This window comes from Engraulis encrasicolus, chromosome 2, assembly GCF_034702125.1.
Source record: "Engraulis encrasicolus isolate BLACKSEA-1 chromosome 2, IST_EnEncr_1.0, whole genome shotgun sequence".
Lineage (NCBI taxonomy): Eukaryota > Metazoa > Chordata > Actinopteri > Clupeiformes > Engraulidae > Engraulis > Engraulis encrasicolus.
This window is the reverse complement of record NC_085858.1, coordinates 21,973,563-21,996,062: the sequence shown is the minus strand read 5'-3', so window position 1 is coordinate 21,996,062 and position 22,500 is coordinate 21,973,563. Positions and strand designations below refer to the sequence as shown.

Genomic DNA, 22,500 nt, shown 5'->3' with positions numbered 1-22,500 from the left:
AAGTTTAGGAACATAGCACGACTGTGTTGAACAAAGCAGATTACTGTGAAGACAGAAAGGTATTGACAGAAAATTGGATGTTTCATGTTGTAATTGTGAAAAGCCATATTCCTCTTGGAATTTTTTGAATATACATTTGTGTTATTGTGCTTTTTTTGCTGCTATACAACCCAGTATGCGTTAAAGTGATGCTTTTTGTATTCATAAACACATAGAACCAGAGACTCTATTTTTATTACTTAAATGTTAGACCACTGTCTTCACCTTAATGCTATGTTAAATGAATGTCCCAGAAATATACATGTATTTGTCACTCTGCTGAAGTTTCTTCTCACCTCATCTGAGGAGTAATTTAAATGACAAATAACACACACTTTCACATCATTAAATATATCCATTTATGATAACCATAATATATTAGTATGCATTACAAGACAATACACATTTTTTTGCCCTGGACACAGCTAAACATTCTTTACTGTACAGACAGACCAACTATGAACAAATGACAGGTCAGTCTCAAATATCACAACACAATGAAGAATTCTCCAAAGAGTTGGAAAATTGGTCTCAGTTTACAAAAGATATGCCGGTATCACTCACGCACAGGATCAAACATTCAGTATATGTGATTCCAGCTGAAAAGTTCCTGGCAGTAAGTTTGTTTCAGTAAATGAAAAGGGTTTCATATGAGCAGTTTGGCACCATTTATAAATGCAGTTAAGCATTGGCTAGTGTGTGTGTGTGTGTGTGTGTGTGTGTGTGTGTGTGTGTGTGTGTGTGTGTGTGTGTGTGTGTGTGTATTCGGGTGTGCATACACATAAAAATGTGCATGTGTGTGTCTGCACGTGTGTGTTTTTGTGTGAAACAAGTTGTTTCGCACAAAGTGGACATTTTCCTGTCAATAAATGTAAACAAGAATAAAAGTTAATGTTCTGTATGCCCACTTATTTAATCTATGGTTCTCAACCCTCTGGTTAATAGTAAGTGTATACAATCTAGTTAATGTCTTACAAAAAATAACTATACAACTATACAATTAACAAAATGAACAGAGCAGTATCATCAAAAAAGAGTAAAGTACCAAGTCACTTTTTTTTTTTTTTCAAAAATAGACATTTACACTTCAGGAATGGTTTCCATGATGGCAAATTGACAATACAAATTAAACTATTATTTGACGATTTTCACGGAATTACCACACATTGACAACAAATTAAAAAAAACGTAATGAGCCACAACCATATAGTTTTCATTAGCTTAAGAACACATGTTGAATAAAGTCTAATTCTATAAGACAAAAATGGATTTTCTTTTAAAACATGCATTCTTTCAAAGATTACTATATCAAGCTGATAAACAATCACCTTAAAGTTCAACTTGAAGAAGTAAAACAATTTAGCAGAAAACAACACACATTCTGTGTTCATCTACAGTACAGATTTCAAATCATTGACGTCTGAAGTTTACTTTTAGGTTGCCAGCTGTGATGTCAGCCATATATTGGCTGTAATGTCAGCTAAATCAGCTGATTAAAGTCTGGTGAATTTTGTTAGGCTGTTGGCATGTTAGATTTGTGATTTATAGTCATGGGACGCAAGACGCATTTCTTCCTCACACATGAGCAGAAAACTGAGGTGAAAATGCTGCTGTGTTTCTCTCTGTTAATTCCATGGTCAGGTGTCAGCTGTGTTAGCGCATAGTCCCACTGTAAAGCACATAGGACTGAACATCAAAGACATAGTGAAGCAATGAATGGATAGCAGCCCCCATGGATTTACTGATGTATAGCTGCTCTGTCAGATATGATAAGAGAAATGAGTGATCATGATTCCGCTTCCCCCGCATTTAAATCTGTCTTTGTAATGGAATGATACTTTGTTAACATTGAGTTCATTCATGATATGAAGGCCAAGACAATGAGGTCACATTTTTATGATTTTTAACCACAAAAAAGTTTTTTTTTTTTTTTTTACCATTGTAGGATTGTGGTGATCGTGGAGGATAAGAAAAATGGATGAGAAAAATGGACAGAACACATAAATGGTAAGTTACTGGTGAGGTATTTGTGAAGTTTAACATTTAAGGCACAAAAAGAAACATGATGTACGTTCTTCCATACTCATCTCAAACTCCTATGGTTTTAACCAACGTGAGCAGAAACCACAGCTAAACCATGGCTTAATGAGCGCTTTAGTGTACTAACACCTTTAGTGGCAAGTGGTTTTACATTGTTCTGCTGAAACTCGGTCCAGCGTCTCCTCTCGGACACCATACTTCTAAGCACAATATGACAAAACACAGAGGAGCCATTTTGAACTCCGACACAAGATACAGTAGCTTGTTTTTTTTCATCTTTAAAAAGATAACAGACTGGTACAATCAATAACACCTATTGTGAATGATACACAAAAGACTTGTACATAAGTTTTGTATATGCCTGGTTAGGTGCAAACTTTGCAATTCCACAATGAAGAAACACAACCTTTTTGAGGGAAAAAAGTAAGCAGAGACTGCAACACTGGGCTCCTTCACAAAAAAACATTCCTAAAAAATGAGGAAACACAGGAAAAGTAAAAACATTCGCTTATAATATTGTCAGTATGCCTCTACTCCATGGTAGCAGCACTCCAGTTCATTTTTTTTGTCTTACTGCCACGTCAACAACTTCATCATATCAACAACCAACTTCATCATATCTACTCCTCTTCCTTCCCCCTCCCTCCCTCTCTTTCTCTCTCTCTCTTGCTCCATTCTTCAAACAGTTGCTCCCTTTTTTCATATATTTGACTTCTTTTTCCAACAAACACCCCCCCCTCCCTTTCCTCATCGATGCCAACACCACCACCGACACCACCTCTGGGCAGGGCAGGGCGGGGCAGGGCACCCCCTAGCACTTGCCCCGCTTGTCCCGTTGCTGGAACTTGCGCAGCCTGCGTGCCCACATGTCCTTCCAGGGGATGAGGAGGCTGCCCTTGTCGGCCACCACACCGCTCTGTCCGCGCGAGTCGTCCTCGTCCGAGCCCAGCAGCAGGTACTTGCGGCCCGGCTTGATCTTGGGGCACTTGCAGGCCACGTCCTTGGCGCGCACCCACAGCAGCTGGTCGCCGCGCCGGATGCGCTGGCCGCCCTGCTTGTAGACCGAGATGACGTTGATGGTGAACTTCCACCACTCGCCCGCCTTGTCGGCCTTCAGCACGTGCACCTGGAGCGCTGTTGGGAGATGGGGGGGGGAAGAGAGAGGGAGAGAGAGAGAGAGAGAGAGAGAGAGAGAGAGAGAGAGAGAGAGAGAGAGAGAGAGAGATGTGATGTTAAGGCACAATGAAGAAAATGTTTTAGGGTCACCGCACTGGTCTTTTATTTTTCATATACTGGTAGTTTATGTTATGGGTCTTCGATGATATTTTGTGTGAGGTAAATGAAAATTATCCATTATGCAAAATGGTCTATTTGAAGCAAAAGCTTTGTAAACACTCTCTTTGTTATTGTTGGTGGTAAATCATGAACTGTACATGGTTGGGCATTCAATCAAGTGGACAGAGCCCTCCAAAATGAGGACAAACAAAATGTATGAGGGTGAGCTAACGTAAGTAGTATAGAGACCAATGTAACCAAATTTGGTTTATTTATCAATGTGAATATAGACCACAATGCCATCTGCATGCACCATACTAACCATTTTATTGCTTGGGGAAAACCAACAAATTTAGGACAATGAAGCTGTTTTAGGGTCTTAGGTGGGCCGTTTTGAAAATGGCCTTTTTCTAACCCAATGTCGTTTAGAGTGAACAAAATAATTTTGTGAGGAGAAAATAAATCATTGTTTCCAGTCTTTTCTTCTGTTCGGGGTATTTTTTGAAAGCTGTTGGCTGAAAACTAAACATTTCCTCCAAATTGATGTTGGCAGCAACCAATATAAACATCAACTGCGCTTTTGGCTACGGAACTTCCGATTTTCACATTTTAACAAACATTTCGCCAAAAGACTGTAAATCCTTGCAAAAAGGAAAATAAATTCAGCGCCTTTGAACTTTTCGAAGCGTGGATAGCCTGCAGATGGGCCTGTGGATTGCAGTGTGTTCTCAATGTCTTGCACACTTCACAGACACCCCCCACACACACATACACCCACAAATACCCCTCCCCAGTGTGCTGAACTACCCTAGCCAGAGCTTCTGACAGCTTTGTCCGAGCCCGGAACAAACTCATCCGAAAGCCCCCCCATTCTATACACCCTATGTAATTAAGACCCAATTCTGGGCCCCCCTCTCCCTAGATCTGGGACAGCTGACCCCTTTGTCCCCCCCCCCTGTCGGCTTCCCTGGTCCTGCACACTTCACAGAGCCCCCCACACACCCACTCCCATCCCCCCATCCAGCGAGCGAGGAAGCCTACCCCAGCGGAGGCAGTCCAGTGCAGTGCGGTGAGTGTTGAGAATGGGCTTCTCCTCTCCGTCCCCTCTCCAGCCTCCTTCTCCTCCTCCATCACTAACCTCTGACCCTCAGCTCATTATGCCGCCCGGCGTGCTTGGTATTGCGGCAACAGTTGCCATAGAGCTCCCGGCGCAAAAGACAATGAGGGGGATCGCGGCAAGCATTTAAATGTGCCCCTCCCAGCCAAGTAGGGACTCCGCAAGTAATGTTTGACTACAGTGGACGTCGCCTTAGAAACGCTTTCCTGCCCTCCTTCGACACCTTTTTTTTTAAGTGAGGAAAAGGAAAAGGGGGCGCGACACATGATACTACTCAAACGCCTGGGATGTGAATGAGCAGGGCCGTGCTTAAATATCCACTCGCGCAAAAAAAAAGCAGGGTTACGGGGTTGGTGAATGCGCCAAGGTGAATGAGGTGAAACTTGAATATAAAGTGCGCGAGGGGATCATTGGTGAATAATGCCCAGGGGAGTTCTTTTTAATGTAGATGGGTAGATTGGGGAAGGGGGATGGTGGTGGTGGGAGCATGGTGAAGCTTTTCACACATGTGCATGTACCTTCCCTCAGGCATTGCCTTGTGTTGTCTGTGCGCGCGTATGTGCATGCATGCATGCGTGTGTGTGTGTGCGCGCACATTTTATTCTCCACCACTTTGTGCATCATAATCAGGTGAGCTTCCTTTGTAGTTTGTAGAGAAAACCTGGGTCACTGGGATTTCAATGTACATGCTGGAGGTGTTTTTTTTTTTTTTTTTCAAAATCTAAAAAGCTAGCGCCAGATCCTACCTCAGGCACAGGGAATGTGGGCTGTGGATGGCCTTGGACATTTGGAGGGGGGGGGGGGGGGGGGTCTATTTCTGGGAATAAAAGAATGGAAATTATGCACTTCAGTGTTGTGGGATTTTTTTGGGAAACGCAGTCGGTGTGTGCCTTACTGCCTTTGGTGTTCCAACAGATGCATGCACTCATAGAACATCACTGGCGGACTGGGTTGCTGGTGGAATAACTTATTTCTGCCCTGATAAGCATATTCCAGCTTCTCCGTGTACGTACGTACATCTCAATTGGAGACATACCGTAGTAAACGTCTCTTATTCACTTACTCTCTAGTGGCTTACTAATGCCTTCTCTACCTCTCCATCTCCATCTCTTTCTCTCTCTCTTTCTTTCTCGCTCTCTCTCACACACCCCCAACTGAATGACAGCCTTCCTCTGCTAGAGATGTGGCATTATTTCTCCCTCTCACACAAAGACAAAGTGGAATGTTCTGATTGAACAGCAGAGTGAGCAAATTGCACAGAGAGCGAGAGAGAGAGAGAGAGAGAGAGAGAGAGAGAGAGAGAGAGAGAGAGAGAGAGAGAGAGAAAGGAGAAAGAAGGAGAGGGGGTGTGGTGGGGGGTTTCAGGAGCGTGGAAGGGAGGGAAGTGGGGTATTCGGTAGTGTGCGTCCGTGTGTGTGTGTGTGTGAAGTGTGTGTGTGTGTGTGTGTGTGTGTGTGTGTGTGAAGTGTGTGTGTGTGTGTGGGGGGGGGTTGTTAAGAAAGGGGGCTGTTGGGTCTGAGTTGAGCACAGTCTCACAGCCCATGCCATTCACTCACAAAGAGCGCCTGGGCTGGAGCCGACTTGTTCGGCTCGAGGAATAAAGAGAATGTGTGTTTCTCCCACTGTGTGTATGTGTTTCTGTGTTTCAGTGTGTGTGTGTGTGTGTGTGTGTGTGTGTGTGTGTGTGTGTGTGTGTGTGTGTGTGTGTGTGTGTGTGTGTGTGTGTGTGTGTGAGGAAGGGGGGGTCACACTATTTATCTTCCCAGCCACAGAGAGAGCCTTCCAGAGGAATCTTGACGTGTTTTCGACCTCATGAGCAGTACCCGGGGGCCCTACTCTCTCTCTCTCTCTCTCTCTCTCTCTCTCTCTCTCTCTCTCTCTCTCTCTCTCTCTCTCTCTCTCTCTCTCTCTCTCTCAAACGGAGCTGTATGAGAAACGCGCTCTCATCTCCACACGGGGCCTGCTGTGGTTCTCTCTCTCTCCCTCTTCCTCCCCTTTTCCCTCTGTATATCTCTAGCCTCCACATCCCTCCTCTCTATTTCTTCCTGTTCTCCTGCTCCCCTCCTCTCTCTCTCTTTCTCTCTCTCTCTCCCTCTTGTCCGTTTCCCACCTCTTTGTGCCACTCATCTGAAGGCCACGAGTGCAGACTGTCACAGTAGCACCTCTCACTCTGTCTTGGTGTTAAGGTATGAGTGACATGTGGCATACATTCACAGACAGCTTCACTGCACACACCCAATACTACACCACTGTCTCACACAGGGGAGAGACAGAGAGCAGAGGGTGTGGACCAGGAGGACGCTGGCTCTCAATGTCAGTATCCGCCGCCGCCGCGGCACACAGTGCTACAGAGTGCACACACAGCGCGGCCTGACCCGTAGCCCGAGGGCTAGGCCCCTCGTCTTGACACAGAGAACATGTACATGAACAACAACAACACACACACACACACACCACCACCGCCGCCGCTGCCGCCACCACCACCCGCCTGCCTGTCTGTCTGTCTCCTGGGAGAGAACACATGAAAGCAGCCCGCCTTTCTTCTCCACTGGGGAGGGAAGACAATGAAGTACATCCGCAAGATCACACAGACATGTGGGACAGACACCAAGAGCGAGGGAGAGGGAGAGGGAGAGGGAGAGAAAATGAGTGAGAGGGGATGGAGAGAGAGAGAGAGAGAGAGAGAGCAAAGCGTGTGAGAGACAAAAAGTGAGGGAGAAAGAATGGCATTATAAAAAAGAAGAGAGAGGGGGGGACACAGCAGCAGAGAATGAGGGAGGGTACAAAGAGAAAGAGACGGGGTGAAAGACAGAGAGAGAGAAGAAAAGTGAGAGAACAAGGGAGGGAGAAAAAGAGAAAGACAGGATAAGAATGAGTGAAAAGAGGGAGGGAGGGCCAGCTGAAAGGGGCTGCCAACTAAGGCCCCCCTGCTGTGGGGTGTCTTTGCAGCGATGCGTGAGGGGCTTGACTTGCATGCTGCCGAACAAGCGGCTCCTAATCAAATTAGCGCGCCTAATTACAGCACAGAGACCCCCCGCCCCACACCCCTCCTGCTGAGCACAGCGCACACACACATCGACACACACACACATACACACACAAACGCAGGAACGTACACACGGACACACAGGAACATACACATGAACACACACACACACACAGGAACACACACACACAAATATGAACACACACACACACAGGAACACACACACACACAAATATGAACACACACAGGAACATACGCATGAACACACAAACACACACACAGTAAGACATACACATGAAGAGGGGGACAATGACATACCTGTACTTATGAACACAAACACACGCCTGTACACACACACACACACCACATACAATATGAACACACAGAGAAATGTTCACATGGACCTACTGTATAAACACACATACAAGGACACACACACACACACACACATACAAGGACATTGACACACATGTGAACTAAGGCGCACGGCCACGCACACACAGAACACACACATGGACCACACACAATCTAATGTGTAAACACAATCACACATACAGAGAAGATGAAAATCTTCAAAAATGAAAAGAAACAGTGAAAACAGAAAATGCTTATTCAAACACATTCACCAAAAAACTTTCATACAAGTTGTCCCAAACGACACATGCCACCCATTTTACGCCCGTTTGAATCTCTGTCCTTGTGATGAAGTTGAATGTCATCGCTACATTTTGGGCCATTCTGCTCCCTGCCACCATAGTTACGGGGGGAGCAACAATGGGAGCAATTGTTTTGGCATATTTCTCCTTTACTCTGCATGCTATCCAAATGTTGCTTGGCTCTGTGTTCATGTTGTGTGTGTGTGTGTGTGTGTGTGTGTGTGTGTGTGTGTGTGTGTGTGTGTGTGTGTGTGTGTGTGTGTGTGTGTGTGTGTGTGTGTGTGTGTGTGTGAGAGAGAGAGAGAGAGAGAGAGTGTGAGAGAGTGTGTGTGTGTGTTTGTGTGTGCAGCTGTCCCCTTTTGGTAGTGCACAAATACACACACACACACACACACATCACAGCCACCTGATGCGCTAGCTGCCACCGCTGCTATTGAGTTGCAACTGGGGACCCCACCCTCTGTGTTTGTCATATGGGGCCCCCCAAAATGACCCCATGGCCAAACGCACACACACACCCCAAAACACACACAAACACACATGCCATCGCACACAACAGGGTAATGCAATCAAAGACGCAAACAGACAGATTTCAAGACATTACAAGACAAGCATCACACACAAACTGACAGCCAGCTTTCAACGCTCTCTGTGTTCACTGGTGGTGAGAATGAAAACGAGAGAGCAGAGGGGTGGAACGGAGAGGAGAGGTGGGGGTGAGGGTTTGGCAGAGGGGAGGAATTGGGGGCTGGGGGGTTTGGGGTTGCTCTGCTCGCCTCTGGCACTGCCTTGTGCAGCCAGGGGGCGCAGTAAGGCATCCTCTGTTTATCCATTCAGAAAAAGAGGAGCTTTTTCAGTGTTTCTCTGCAGACAAGATGAAGAGGGAAAAAAAGAAAATAAAAAAGACTTGGTCTGGTGAATGTGAGCATCAAAAACACTCCCAAAACAAAAACAACTTTTTTGGGGGTGGGTCCAAAGTTGAGAATTACGCAGAATATGAACGAAGGCGACAGCTGGGTCACCGCAGGCGGGTTGCATTCATCTCTTCCCTCGCGTTTTATGACTCGCCGGCAAACGAGTAAAACAGAAGAGAGACTCTGGGATTTTTATTTAGTTGGAGGCTGTTAAAAAAGAGGGCTCTTGGCCTAACGGTAGGGCACTGGGTTGCTAAGCCGGCGACCCAGGTTCGATTCCGGCCCGGGGCATTTGCCGATTCTCCTCCGTGTCTCTCTCCCACTCACTTTCTGTCAGCATCTCCAACTGTCCTATCAAATAAAGGCAAAAAAGAGGGCTCTGTATGGATGGATGAATGGATGGATGAGGGTTTACTATCCAGGGTGAATTGTGTGACGGGAGCAACAGTCTGTGTTGTTGACTGACATGGGTTTCTATTTTTCCTTCTGCTATTTTTCTCCAGAGAGAGAGAGAGAGAGAGAGAGATAGAAGGAGAGAAGGACAGCAACTGAGAGAAAGACGGGAGATAGAGGCAGCTTCTAAATGTAAACCTTTTTCCTGCATGGCACTTGTGTTTTTCCGCATCTTTGATGCCAAGGTGACATCCAAAAGTCTAAAAGTTTACAGGTGATCTGAGACAGGTGTTTTGGTAGTGCAAAGAACGCTAAACCAAATGAAGAGTCGTCAAAACAAGTTGTACATTTTTTATGCTAAGGAACTTATCCGTGGTTCCTATGTAGGCAGAATGGCACTGTGGTTTTGGTCAGAGGATTTTCATATAATATGCTGTGCTGTCTTTTTTTTCTCTGGGAAAGTTGGGGGAGTTTTTAACTCTCCTGACATGAAAAATTAGAGTTAAGCTCGGAGGATGGCATTGATGCAGACCTGTGCTTTGGGCTTAGCTCTCCCATGGTGATCGCCACACTCACAAAACAAACAAACACACACACACACACACACACACACACACACACACACACACACACACACACACACACACACACACACACACACACACACACACACACACACACACACACACACACACACACACACACTCAAAATGTGCAAACATACACACATGCATGGACAAACAGACACACATAGGGACACACACATGCCCCACACACACTTTCATAACACACTTTGTACTTTATACACTTTATACTTCATACTTTATACACACACAGTACACGCACACGCACACACACACACACACACACACACACACACACACAGTACACGCACACGCACACACACACACACACACACACACACACACACTCCACTGACTCATATTGTCACACGTTTTCTCAAACACACACACACACACACACACACACACACACACACACACACACACACACACACACACACACACACACAGCACCATGTGGTTGTGTGGCGCAGAGCCTGGCTTGTAATGCGTGGGAGGGGAGGGGTGATTTGTACTGCGGTTTAGGAGACACAAATCCTCTGATAGGATATCCCCGCTGTAATATCGCCATGATTAATGAGCACCAGGAAACTGGCAGAGGGAAAACTGTGCACTACAGTACGGTACAGTACAGATATGGCAGCTAGAACGCACAGGAGGTGCGCATGTGTGACCAGGAAACGCGATCTGTATCTGTGTGGACATGATGTGCGGTACAGTACAGTACAACTGGGGAGAGAGGCCTGGGAAAGACATCGCGATAGAAAAGTGTCTATCATGCCCTTTCTCCTCTATCGTTTCTATCGTGATAAGCTAATAGCATCCATTATTACAGCTAATACACATATATACAATATAATTTTATAACACTACATAGTACTATTGCACGCTCTAAGTTCATATAAATGGAAAAACAAGAATCAAAAGATTCATTTTATGTAAAAAAACATGTTTTTTGCAACTTAAAGAAACATGTTTTTTGCAAATTAGGGTACATTGTAATATACCTATATATCGTTATCAAGATATAAAGTTATCCATATTGTGATTTCCTTTCCTCCATATCACCCAGAACTAGTACTGGGGAAACCTAGGAAAGACAGTGGCATGGTATGGCATTGCAGTCGATGCCATTTGACATTCTCACTGTGTCTTTCCATTTTCATTCTTTTCATATCTCTCCACACATCTTTTACTAACAATTTTCTATGTTATCATTATCTTCCATCTTCATTCTTTTAGTTACAGCAATTTTGTTTTGCCTGTTCTCTCCCAAGGTTTGACTGTTTGCCCTTCAGACTTTTCTTGTACTTTTGTCTGGTTTCTCACACTGTCCAAGCAAAGAGCTAGACAGCCTAGGCTGCTATGGGGCTGGCAGTGAAAGGTGTGTGTGTGTGTGTGTGTGTGTGTGTGTGTGTGTGTGTGTGTGTGTGTGTGTGTGTGTGTGTGTGTGTGTGTGTGTGTGTGTGTGTGTGTGTGTGTTTGTGTCTGTGTCTGTGTGTGTACGTGTGTGTACGTGTGTGCATGAGTGTGTGTGTGTTACTGTCTAGGGGGCAACGGGTATTCTGTCTGTTCTGTGCCGTGAGTCCATAGACTGTGCATGGTGGGAGAGAGGAAATGACCCGTTAGCTGTAATTGAGTGGGCTCACAAATAAGAGCAGCAGGGGGTGAGAGGAGAGCAAAAGGAGAGGAGAGGAGAGGAGAGGAGAGGAGATGAGAGGAGAGGAGAGGAGCATGAGGGGAGAGGAGAGGAGAGGAGGGAAGAGGAGAGGAGAGGAGAGGAGTGGAGAGGAGAGGAGAGGAGGGAAGAGGAGAGGAGAGGAGGGAAGAGGAGTGGAGAGGAGAGGAGAGGACAGGGGAAGAAAGGAGAGGAGAGGAGAGAGGGGAGGAGAGGAGAGGAGAGGGGAGGAGAGGGGAAGAGAGGAGAGGGGATTGGAGCAGAGGAGAGGCAAGGAAAGGGGAGCAGAGGAGAGGAGAAGAGAGGTGGGTGGGGGCCACCAGGAGAGGTGCTTGCAGGCAGGGAGGGAGGGAAGGATGGAGGGAGGGAGTGCGGAAGGCTGGCTAAGATCACACAGCTGGCTCCTCACCAACTGGTGCCAACCCTCCCCTCCCCAACCCCCTGGAGCTGCGACAACCCCTCACCTCTCTCCCTTCCACACACGGATGCACGCACACACACACACACACACACACACACACACACACACACACACACACACACACACACACACACACACACACACACACACACACACACACACACACACACACACACACACACACACACACACATGTGCACAGACACACATGCACACACACGCACACTCACACATGCACGCACACACATACACACACATGCATACACCCCATGCATGCACGTATAGATACACAAACACAGTCCTTCACAACTCACTCCAGCTATTGTCAAAAGTAGCAGCATTCAGAGCTTGTTGCACCAGTTGGCTCTCAGTTCTCAGAGTAGAGTAGAGTATGTAGAGCAGAGAAGAGCAGAGCAGAGGAGAACCTTAGCTGGTGGGGAGAGACTTGGCCATAGGAGGTGGTGGTGGTGGTGGTGGTGGTGGTGGTGACTGTGTGAAGCTTTATTGAAAAAGATCAGGAGCCTGAGGAGTGTCTGGGAACTGCTACGCTACATTCCCCCATAACAGGAGAGGAGCAGAGCAGGAATGAGATCAAGATGTTTAACCATGAAGCGAGCTATAAAACATCTGTCTGTCTGTCCAGCCCCCTTGCATTGCACCACCAACCACCCACCCTCTTCCTCATTGAAGGTAGCGCTGAAGTGTGCATTTCACTCCCTCCTCGTCTCCTCCTCCTTCCCCTCCTCCACTCTTTCCAGAAGAACCTCTTTTGTACCCTACATGAGGCCTTCATGAATCTCAAATATCGGTGCACCGTAAAACAAAAGGTGAGGGAACATTTTAGGGGATTTGTCAGGGGCGGACATTCGGGGGAGAAATCATCACTTGCAATCGACGCTCAACTATGTGCGGATGACGGGGGAGACAGATCGCCCCAGCAACCCCCTTAACTCTTTAAATGCTCCCCTGCCTCCCCTCCATCTCCCTCCGAAAGCCTCTTTCCTCTCCTCCTCTCCTCTTCCCTTTCTCTTGAAGTGGCCTCTGAGCTCCAACAAATCTCTCCGAATCCGGGCTAACACACTCCCCTTTTTTTTTTTTACCTGCAACCCTCCGTCGCAATGGAAACCACCTGTGATCGTTCTCCACATGGTGTTGTAATGTCTAAAAGCCTGCGCAGGCTTCTCTGTCAGGAAGGGACCCCGCTGGGCCACAGGTCTTTGATACGGCGGCTTTAATCCTGACAGCGTGAGTGAGCCGTCACCGCCACCACCACCACCACCACCCTAACGTCACCACCACTAACACCATCACCCCTACCACCTCTAAAACCACCCCTAGCACCACCACCCTTAACACCACCACCACCACCCGTAACACCACCACCACAACCACCATCAGCGTGGTCTTCTGGAAGAGGAGGTGCGACTTCGGAGGAAAGATAAAATAAAGATGTCTGACCCCACAGACCCTGTTGCCTGGCGGGTGGTCAGAGGAGACACACAGAGAGGACGGCGGCGAAGAGAAGGGATGGAGGAGGAGGAGGAGGAACATTGACTTGCTTGCTTGCTCGCTCACCGTAATGGTTCATGTTCACTCACCGTAATGTTTCTTGCAGTACTTCTTCATGTTGATCTTCATCTTGCCCTTGGACGCCTTGCAGTGGGTTTCACAGTCTGGAGAGAGGGATAGATGGATAGAGAGAGAGAGAGGGAGAGAGAGAGAGAGAGAGAGAGAGAGAGAGAGAGAGAGAGAGAGAGAGAGAGAGAGAGAGAGAGAGAGAGAGAGAAGCAGGGCAAATGAAAGAAAGAAAGAAAGAAAGAAGGAAAGGAAGAAAGAAAGAAATAGAAAAAAGAGTAAAAAGTGAGAGGTAGGAATGGGGACGGAGAAACAGAGGAAAAAATGGAGAGTAGGGGGAGGAGAGTTAAAATTCAAGAGCTACGACTATGACAAGCAGTCAATTTCCCTCAGATGTCTACAGTTGGGAGAGCTGAGAAATCTGACTGCTGGATATTTATTGCCTCAACTTTGCACCATGCCCCCCTGTAATATGGCGCAGGTTCTGTATTACAAAGGTTTAATAGCATAGCCTGGCCTCAAGCACCACTAAGGTACCACACATGGATATACATTTTTTTGTGTTTGTGTGTGCACGGTCATACATCATCCATGAAAACATGTCAACTCAGGGGCCGCTTCAGGCATCCTTCAGAAAAAAAACTGCAGCAGACAATTCTAGAATGGCGGACTTGACAGCGGAGCTATGTAAATGCAAGCAATGCATGAAGGCAAACCAAACCTTTGCTCTTCTTTACGCTAAACCAGTGGTTCGCGAACAATGCATAAAAACGAGAAATCGACAGGTCAACAGCTAACATAATTTCATAATTTGGTCAGTAACTTGTATGGTTAATAGATGTATTTATTTGCTGTCCTGTGGATTTCTATCAATATTAGTAGACAAGCGATTAATGAAAATCTAGCAATGTTAATGGACAACTTTGTGTCCCTTAACATTGCTAGATTTTCCATTGAAGTCTGTCTGTTTCATAGCTGAAAAAGTTTGGGAACCACTGTGCTAACCAAGTCTTCCAATAACGCCACCTAATTCTCACAGCTTCTCAATCTCCAGCCTTTTGGCAGTAGGATCTGCGCTGCGGTGGGTCAGGGCTAACAGGTTGTTATTAGCTTTGTTTGTGTTGAACTGCAAGAGGTTACTGGAGTCCAGCGAATGACTCCTAATGGGGGCGAAGGTGTTTTTGTGCGTTGTCTTCCAGAGCTGTCTCTGGGTGCATATCAATAAGTGACCTCGCTGATGGCTGCAGGTCACCCCTTCCAACAGGATGACGAAAGATCTCCCCCCGTGCTGGCGCTGGCCTCTCTCCCTCCTCTGCTCCGCTCCGCTCCGCGCTGGTCTGGTCTGCTCTGGTCAGTCGGACTACTGGCTACGGGACCCTGGAGGTGCTGGACTGGAGCCGCCGCCAGCGGCGATGATTAATCACCTCTGTGCACGGAGCGGACCCATCATTCCCACATCATTCCTTGCCGGGGTGCTCCAGAGGTGCTGCTGTCCTGACCCCTCTATGTGCTATTGTGTTAGGCACCTCCAGGACATTGGGAAAGAGGCTTAGGGGGGTGGACACAAGGGCATAAAGGGGTCCGGTGTCCGGGGCCCAGGGAGAGGGGGTGGTGGGGGGATTGGGGGGCAGAATTTGGACCCCATTTCATTGTATGCATTTCAAGTGACTTTGTTTTGGGCCCGGCCAAAGATGTTAGCGCACCTGAAAGAGGGCTGGAGGGTGGCCTTGAGGGGACAAAGAGGTCCCTTGTCCCGGGCCCAGAGGAAGGAATGGGGAATTGGGTCCCCATTATATTGTATTTATTGAGTGTGGGGTGCATCTCATGTGATTTTGTCTTGGCCCTGGCCAAAGCTTTTAGCGCACCTGATTGTGTTAGGCACCTCGAGGACATTGGGAAATAGGGATTTGGGGTGGACATGAGGGGGCAAAGGGATCCGTTGTCCTGGGCCCTGAAAAGGGGGAGGGGGAGGAGCAGAACTGGTCATTTCATATGACTTTGTCTTGGGCCCGGCCAAAGCTGTCAGTGCACCTGATTGTATTAGGCACCTCCAGGACATTGAGGTTCAGGGGTGGACATGAACTGGAGAGGGGGGCCGGCTGGGGAACAACATACTAGAACTTTCTCTTCTCTTTCATTGTTTGTTCTAATTCTAAAATTGGAAACGGAGAGGTCTCTCAGCGTGGTTACCTGAGCACTGTGCATTGGTCTCGAGGTGTCTCTCCCAGTGTGAGAAAAATATATATGGTGAAGAAATACGAAGTGTGCGTCTTCAGGATTGAAAAGGAAGTGTGTGCGTGTTTCTCTCACTCTCTGTGTGTGTGTGTGTGTGTGTGTGTGTGTGTGTGTGTGTGTGTGTGTGTGTGTGTGTGTGTGTGTGTGTGTGTGTGTGCGTGTGTGTGTGTGTGTGTGTGTGTGTGTGTGTGGGCATGTGTGTGTGTGTGCATGTGTGTGTGTGTGTGTGTGTGTGTGCGTGTGTGTGTGCATGTGTGTGTTGGGAAGGAGCGAGGACCTTTCAGCCGAGACTGAATATGGACAAACTTCATTATTTTCCTGGGCCCTTCTGTCCCTTCCTTCCCCTTTATTTCCCTTTCTGTCTGTGTGAATAAGGTTGCCCGGGCAACAGCAGAGAGGGGCAAAAAAACGCTCTACACCCCCCCCCCCCCCCACCACCCCCCCCCAAAAAAAAAAAGTTTGCCGAAGCAATGATGATGGGATAGGAGCCTTTGTGTTTGCGGAGAAAATATTTTCTGCTAAAATGCCTCAACAGTGGGAAGGGTGATTTTTTTGGTGAAATAATGACAAACATGGGGGTACGGAGGGTTTTTTTGTGTTTGTGTGACTGTGGAAGTGTGTGAAAGCCTGAAGAGTGAGAGAGAGCGCAGTAAAGAAAGAGAAAGAGAACGAGATTTGAAGCGTGATGGACACGTCAATGAATTTGACGAGTCCGTATCAACCGTTCCTCATCACCAACATGCGTGAAAAAAAGGAAAGGGACGAGGCTTTAATAAGGAGGAGATGAGGGGACCCAGGGCCTGTTCATTGCACTGCATTGGGAACGTTCCCATCGGGGCCGGATTAACGCACAGGCTAGATATGACTGCAGCCTAGGGCCCCCACCACAGGCTAGATATGACTGCAGCCTAGGGCCCCCACCACAGGCTAGATATGACTGCAGCCTAGGGGCTCCCATCGCCCAGGGGGATCCTGATAGGCTAAAAGTCAAAAATTGCAGAATTGACCAGATGCGATACTGAAAAATTCATATTCGAATGAATCTGTTGTGTTGAGTACAGTTTTAAATCCTGTATATACTCCTCTCCACAGTTGACAGACATCTTATCGTTGATTCCTATCTTGTAATTATGACACTGGAATTTCATCTTGAAATTTGCCTTCCGTGGGGGGGCGGCCCACAGCAACCTGTAGCCTAGGGGCGCCGGCCCATCTTAATCCGACCCTGCCTCCCGTGTTGTTCAGACCCGTGGTCCATGGGGGCCGCTCCCCCCACCCCCCCCTCCAGCTTTCATGACGCCTGGCAGTGTGAAACCTTGCAGCTGAGCACAGCGTCAGCCTCCCACCCCCGGCCGGGTCATTAGGCGGGGGCTGCCCCCTCTCTGTGGGACTAATGTACCCTTGGTAGGGCTCCAGGAACCGCACAAGGAGGAAAACACACAAGCATGTGTAGCCCCCCGTCACCCCCCCCACACCACCCCCACCCCAACACCCTTTCTTTTTACAGTACCTCCTCCGTTTCAAATTATATCAACAAACTATGGAATGGTTCACGCTGGCGCAGAAACTCAAATATTGCCCCAAATGATTAAGCCTTACATAAATTATGTGTGGATGGCTTATTTTACCATATCAAAACACATTTAATTTTCAATTTATAATTTCTTTTGACGAAAATTAGGAACTCAAATGGTTAAATGTGCAGCAATTTATCAATGCCATGAAAGCCCGTCTCTGTCTTCACCCTTGTTAGAAACCAACCTCTCCAGCTACCTCTCTCCCAGCTCCCCCATTATGTACAGCCTACCTCTCCAAGCTCACACTAGACAAGGCTATAAGAGCCTGCCAAGCAATGAGTGTGTGTGTGTGTGTGTGTGTGTGTGTGTGTGTGTGTGTGTGTGTGTGTGTGTGTGTGTGTGTGTGTGTGTGTGTGTGTGTGTGTGTGTGTGTGTGTGTGAGTGAGTGTGTGTGTGTGTGTATGCGTGTGTGGATGTGCAGTATGTGTATGTGTGTGTGTGTGTGTGTGCGCATGTGCACAGTATGTGTGTGTGTGCGTGTGTGCGTGTGTGTGTGCGCGTGCATGTGCACAGTATGTGTGTGTGTGTGTGTGTGTCTGTGTGTGTGTGTGTGTGCGCGCGCGCACTTGTGCATAGCACAGTACAGTATGTGCGTGCGTGCATGTGTGTGCACAGTATGTGTGTGTTTGTGTGTGTGCGCGTGCACGCACGTGTGTGTGTCTGTGTGTGTGTGTGTGTGTGTGTGTGTGTGTGTGTGTGTGTGTGTGTGTGTGTGTGTGTGTGTGTGTGTGTGTGTGTGTGTGTGTGTGTGTGTGTGTGTGTGCCTTGTGTGTCTGTGCCCCCCTTCTCTATAGCTGGTTGGCTCGGGTGGTGGGAGAGACCAGTTGAGAGAGGCCCAAGGAGGTCAAGTGTCAGTGGGGTAGAGCCCAGCCTCAGTCCCCGTCCTCCCCCCCCCAGGCTACTGGCTCCCCCCTACACTGCACTACAGTGAGCTAATGGGGTCATTAAGTGAGAGCGCGAGGGTGTGAAAGCCGCCAGGACATGGCACAGCGCTGGAGGACCCGGGGCCTCCGAGACTAAATGCATCCTACTGAACCGCTTAATTAGATTATTACACACACTGGCAGAGGCGGATTTTACATTAGGCAAACGTAGGCAATTGCCTAGGGCCCCGATCAAATCTGCCCTCCATAGGGGCCCCCAACAGCCACACCAGTTGTGAAAAACACACAAAGAAAGTAGGCCTGATCTTAATTTGTCACTTACTGTATGTGAAGTGATTGAAGATATATATGACAAAACACTACAATAGCACCCTCACTCCTTCTATGCCAACTGGTGACGAGTAAAAAATTACTTTTGAGGGTCCCGTGTTTATATTTCACCTTGGGCCCCAAAATGGTTAGATCCGCCCCTGGCCCCTTCCTGGCAATGAGACATTGATATATATTGTCTGTCTACTCAGGGAGGAGGTGATATTTTTCCAAACAGTGAAGAGTATTAATGTTTTGCATGCTTTCCTTTCGTGCTTGTTTTTTCCTTGCACACTTGTGATTGGGGTGTGACACAGTCCGATGCAATCAAATCAATGTAATCAATCAATCAATCAGTCTGATTAACAGTTTTAATTGATTGTCATTTAAAAAAAAGGCATACAGCGACACACTGATGCACACACAGAAGCTTAATGGGAAACAGTTCTTCCGGCAGAATGCTGGAATGGTGGAATGGCTTTCTCAGTGTTGCCATGGCAGTCTCTCACCTGTGGGTTCTTCGGAGGACGTGTAGGAGGTGGTGGGGGAGGCCACTGGGATCTCTATAGAGGAGAGAGGAGAGTTGGGTGGGGAGAGGAGAGTTGGGTGGGGAGAGGAGAGAGGAGAGTGGGGTGGGGAGAGAGGAGAGAGGAGAGTTGGGTGGGGAGAGGAGAGAGGAGAGTTGGGTGGGGAGAGGAGAGAGGAGAGTTGGGTGGGGAGAGGAGAGTGGGGAGAGGAGGGTGGGGAGAGGAGAGTTGGGTGGGGAGAGGAGAGAGGAGAGTGGGGTGGGGAGAGAGGAGAGAGGAGAGTTGGGGAAGAGAGAGGAGAGTTGGGTGGGTAGAGGAGAGAGGAGAGAGGAGAGGAGAGACGAGAGAGGAGAGGAGAGTGGGGTGGGGAGAGAGGAGAGAGGAGAGTTGGGTGGGTAGAGGAGAGTGGGGTGGGGAGAGGAGAGAGGAGAGTGGGGTGAAGAGAGGAGAGTTGGGTGGAGAGAGGAGAGTGGGGTTTGGGAGAGAGAGTGGGGTGGGGAGAGGAGAGAGGAGAGTTGGTGGGGAGAGGAGAGTTGGGTGGGGAGAGGAGAGAGGAGAGTGGGGTGGGGAGAGGAGAGAGGAGAGTGGGGTGGGGAGAGGAGAGGAGAGTGGGGTGGAGAGAGGAGAGTGGGGTGGGGAGAGGAGAGGAGAGAGGAGAGTTAGTGGGTGGGGAGAGGAGAGAGGAGAGTGGGGTGGGGAGAGGAGAGAGGAGAGTTGGGTGGGGAGAGAGGAGAGAGGAGAGTGGGGTGGGTAGAGGAGAGTGGGGTGGGGAGAGGAGAGAGGAGAGTTGGGTGGGTAGAGGAGAGTGGGGTGGGGAGAGGAGAGAGGAGAGTGGGGTGGGGAGAGGAGAGAGGAGAGTTGGGTGGGGAGAGGAGAGAGGAGAGTGGGGAGAGGAGAGAGGAGAGTGGGTGGGGAGAGGAGAGAGGAGAGTGGGGAGAGGAGAGAGGAGAGTGGGTGGGGAGAGGAGAGAGGAGAGTTGGGTGGGGAGAGGAGAGTGGGGAGAGGAGAGAGGAGAGTGGGGAGAGGAGAGAGGAGAGTGGGTGGGGAGAGGAGAGTTGGGTGGGGAGAGGAGAGAGGAGAGTGGGGTGGGGAGAGAGGAAAGAGCACGGTGGGGAGGGGAGGAGAAGTAGAGGATAGTAGAACAACAGAAAAGTTAGTTACACTCTGTCCATAGGGGTCAATGACGTTTTTTGGGGGCTCAGATGTCAGGTGGTACAACCAAAGCTGTGCCCATAAATTAATTCATAATTGGTAATTAATGTACTGCAATGAATTAGGTGTGGAACGGTTCACAAAATTCACGGTTCGGTTCATATCACGGTATCAAGGTCACGGTTTTCGGTTCTCTACGGTTCTTTTTTTTAGTTCATGATAAATGGTGCACTGGGAATATTAAACCATATTTATATAACTGCAATTATAAAGTGATGATGCGCAAGTTGAATCAGCTGTCGTCAGCTGATGTGCGCTGTCTGAGTCTTCCAAATGCCGTCTCTCAAGTGGCCAATAGAATCAGACTTATCACTAAATATCCTATATATGGTTTGTATAGGCTTATAATGTGAAACCGGTGTGATTTTAATTGTGTCCTCCTCTGATTGGTCTTATATACTAATTTTTTAATCAGAGAGACTGGATAAGACACTCCTAGAATCTCTGCTTTACATATTTTTCTGGGCAGTACATGAATTGCGGTTTGCCACGGACTGCATTTCACGGTTCGGTATGGTGTGAGAATTGTACGGTTTCGGTTTTCGGTGCGGTTTGTACCATCCCTACAATGAATATGCTTTTTGGATAATCCGTTAAAAACTAAATAAATCAATTAATCCATACAATAGTGGCATTAGCTCTGGTTGCATCACCCTGGCGTGTGCTTCTACTACAACGTCATTGACCCATACAGTACACCAACACATCATAAACTAGGCTTATGCAGGTACCCCAACTGCTAGAGGTACAGTATATCCCCAACCCCCCTAAACCTTGGGTTAGTTAATACATAAACATACATAATAACACAATCTTGATCATTTGAGGCCTCCAAAATGTCCATGTACTTGTTATGGAGTGTTAGCGATGGCAGACACTCATTAATGAAGGTGCAAAAGACAAACCAGAAGAGGAGGTGCAGGCGACCAGATACAACACTTTAAAGAAAGAAAAAAGTGCCGTTCACTCCCCCAGTTGTAGCTAAAGGTTTGATGCAATGACAACCTTGCCATTAGGACTGAAACATTGTCACAACCTTTGGCATTAGACATTTGACATTAAACCGATGGTGGACACAGCCACATGACATTTTTGTGGCATTGTCATTTTGGGGACATAATTCCCACACCATTACCCAGAGCTTTCCATCTTACATTTCCTCTCCTACATCCCTCACGTTATTGGTTAAAGTGGTTTTCCCCCTTCCACGATTCACCGACACCTCTGTTATTGGTCATCGATTAGGATACGAGGGCTTGGGTTTCCAGAAACAAGTTGCCTCCAGCTCACAAAGTGTTTCTTTTGGGGAGTGGGTGGAAAAGCAAAGACTTCGGGACTTTGAAAAGTCCTCGAGACAGTAAGGTAAGACACCACAAGGGGCTGGGGCCTTGTTAAAATGGCTGCTGGCAAGAGTCTCAATATCACAAAAATTTAATATCATGCCATTAAAAAAAGAAACATATTATCTCACAGGTCTGTGAGAAACCAAAATATTGTTCCACTGAAATCTGTGGGACCTCTTTGCTCTTTCCCTCCTTCATTTTTTTAGGGCACACATGTAACTTTCCCAGCAAAATTAAGGAAATCCTATTCCAGACGGGTTCATAGGTTTAATTTAAGAACGGACCGAAGCGGGGCCAAACATATCAGCGACTCCATATCCTCTACGACTTTGACTGATGTCCAGATTCATCTTTATTGACATCGCTAGGTTACAGCGCATTATATCATAAAAATGGTCTGTGTAAAACAGAGAGCGTGTTGTGCTGCGTAGTATTGCTCACCGTTCTAACCTTATCTGTGTTAGCCAGCAGGAGAGGCCTGGTGCCAACATCTCCTTCTTTCCCTTCGACTCTTTCTCTCCTTTTGTGTGGTCCCTGACATTTATCGCCTACGAGGCTCGAACCTGCGAGTTGGCTGATAGCGCCAGTAAACACGCCTGATCGTCCCGGCACCCCGTCATTGCCAGTGTGCTCGTTGCAGGGTCAGATTTATGGGGCGATGGCAGCAGGGGGCACCAGCAACGCCGGGGCCGAAGCCGAGGGCAAACCGGGGCACGCCACCTTTTTACGCCTCTA

At 47.8% G+C, this 22,500-nt stretch overlaps 1 protein-coding gene across 1 annotated transcript in view; it reads right to left on the bottom strand.

The window, feature by feature from the left end:
- Window positions 1-413: 413 nt before the first annotated feature.
- Window positions 414-22,500, bottom strand: part of ntn1b (netrin 1b) — an 80,839-nt gene continuing 58,752 nt past the window's right edge. Inside the window, exons 5-7 of the mRNA XM_063183788.1 lie at window positions 19,193-19,246; window positions 13,702-13,776; window positions 414-3,213 (exon numbers count right to left, since the gene is read on the bottom strand). Of these exons, the coding sequence (XP_063039858.1) occupies window positions 2,891-3,213; window positions 13,702-13,776; window positions 19,193-19,246 (452 nt within the window). The 3' untranslated portion in view covers window positions 414-2,890. The remainder of the gene's footprint in view (window positions 3,214-13,701; window positions 13,777-19,192; window positions 19,247-22,500) is intronic.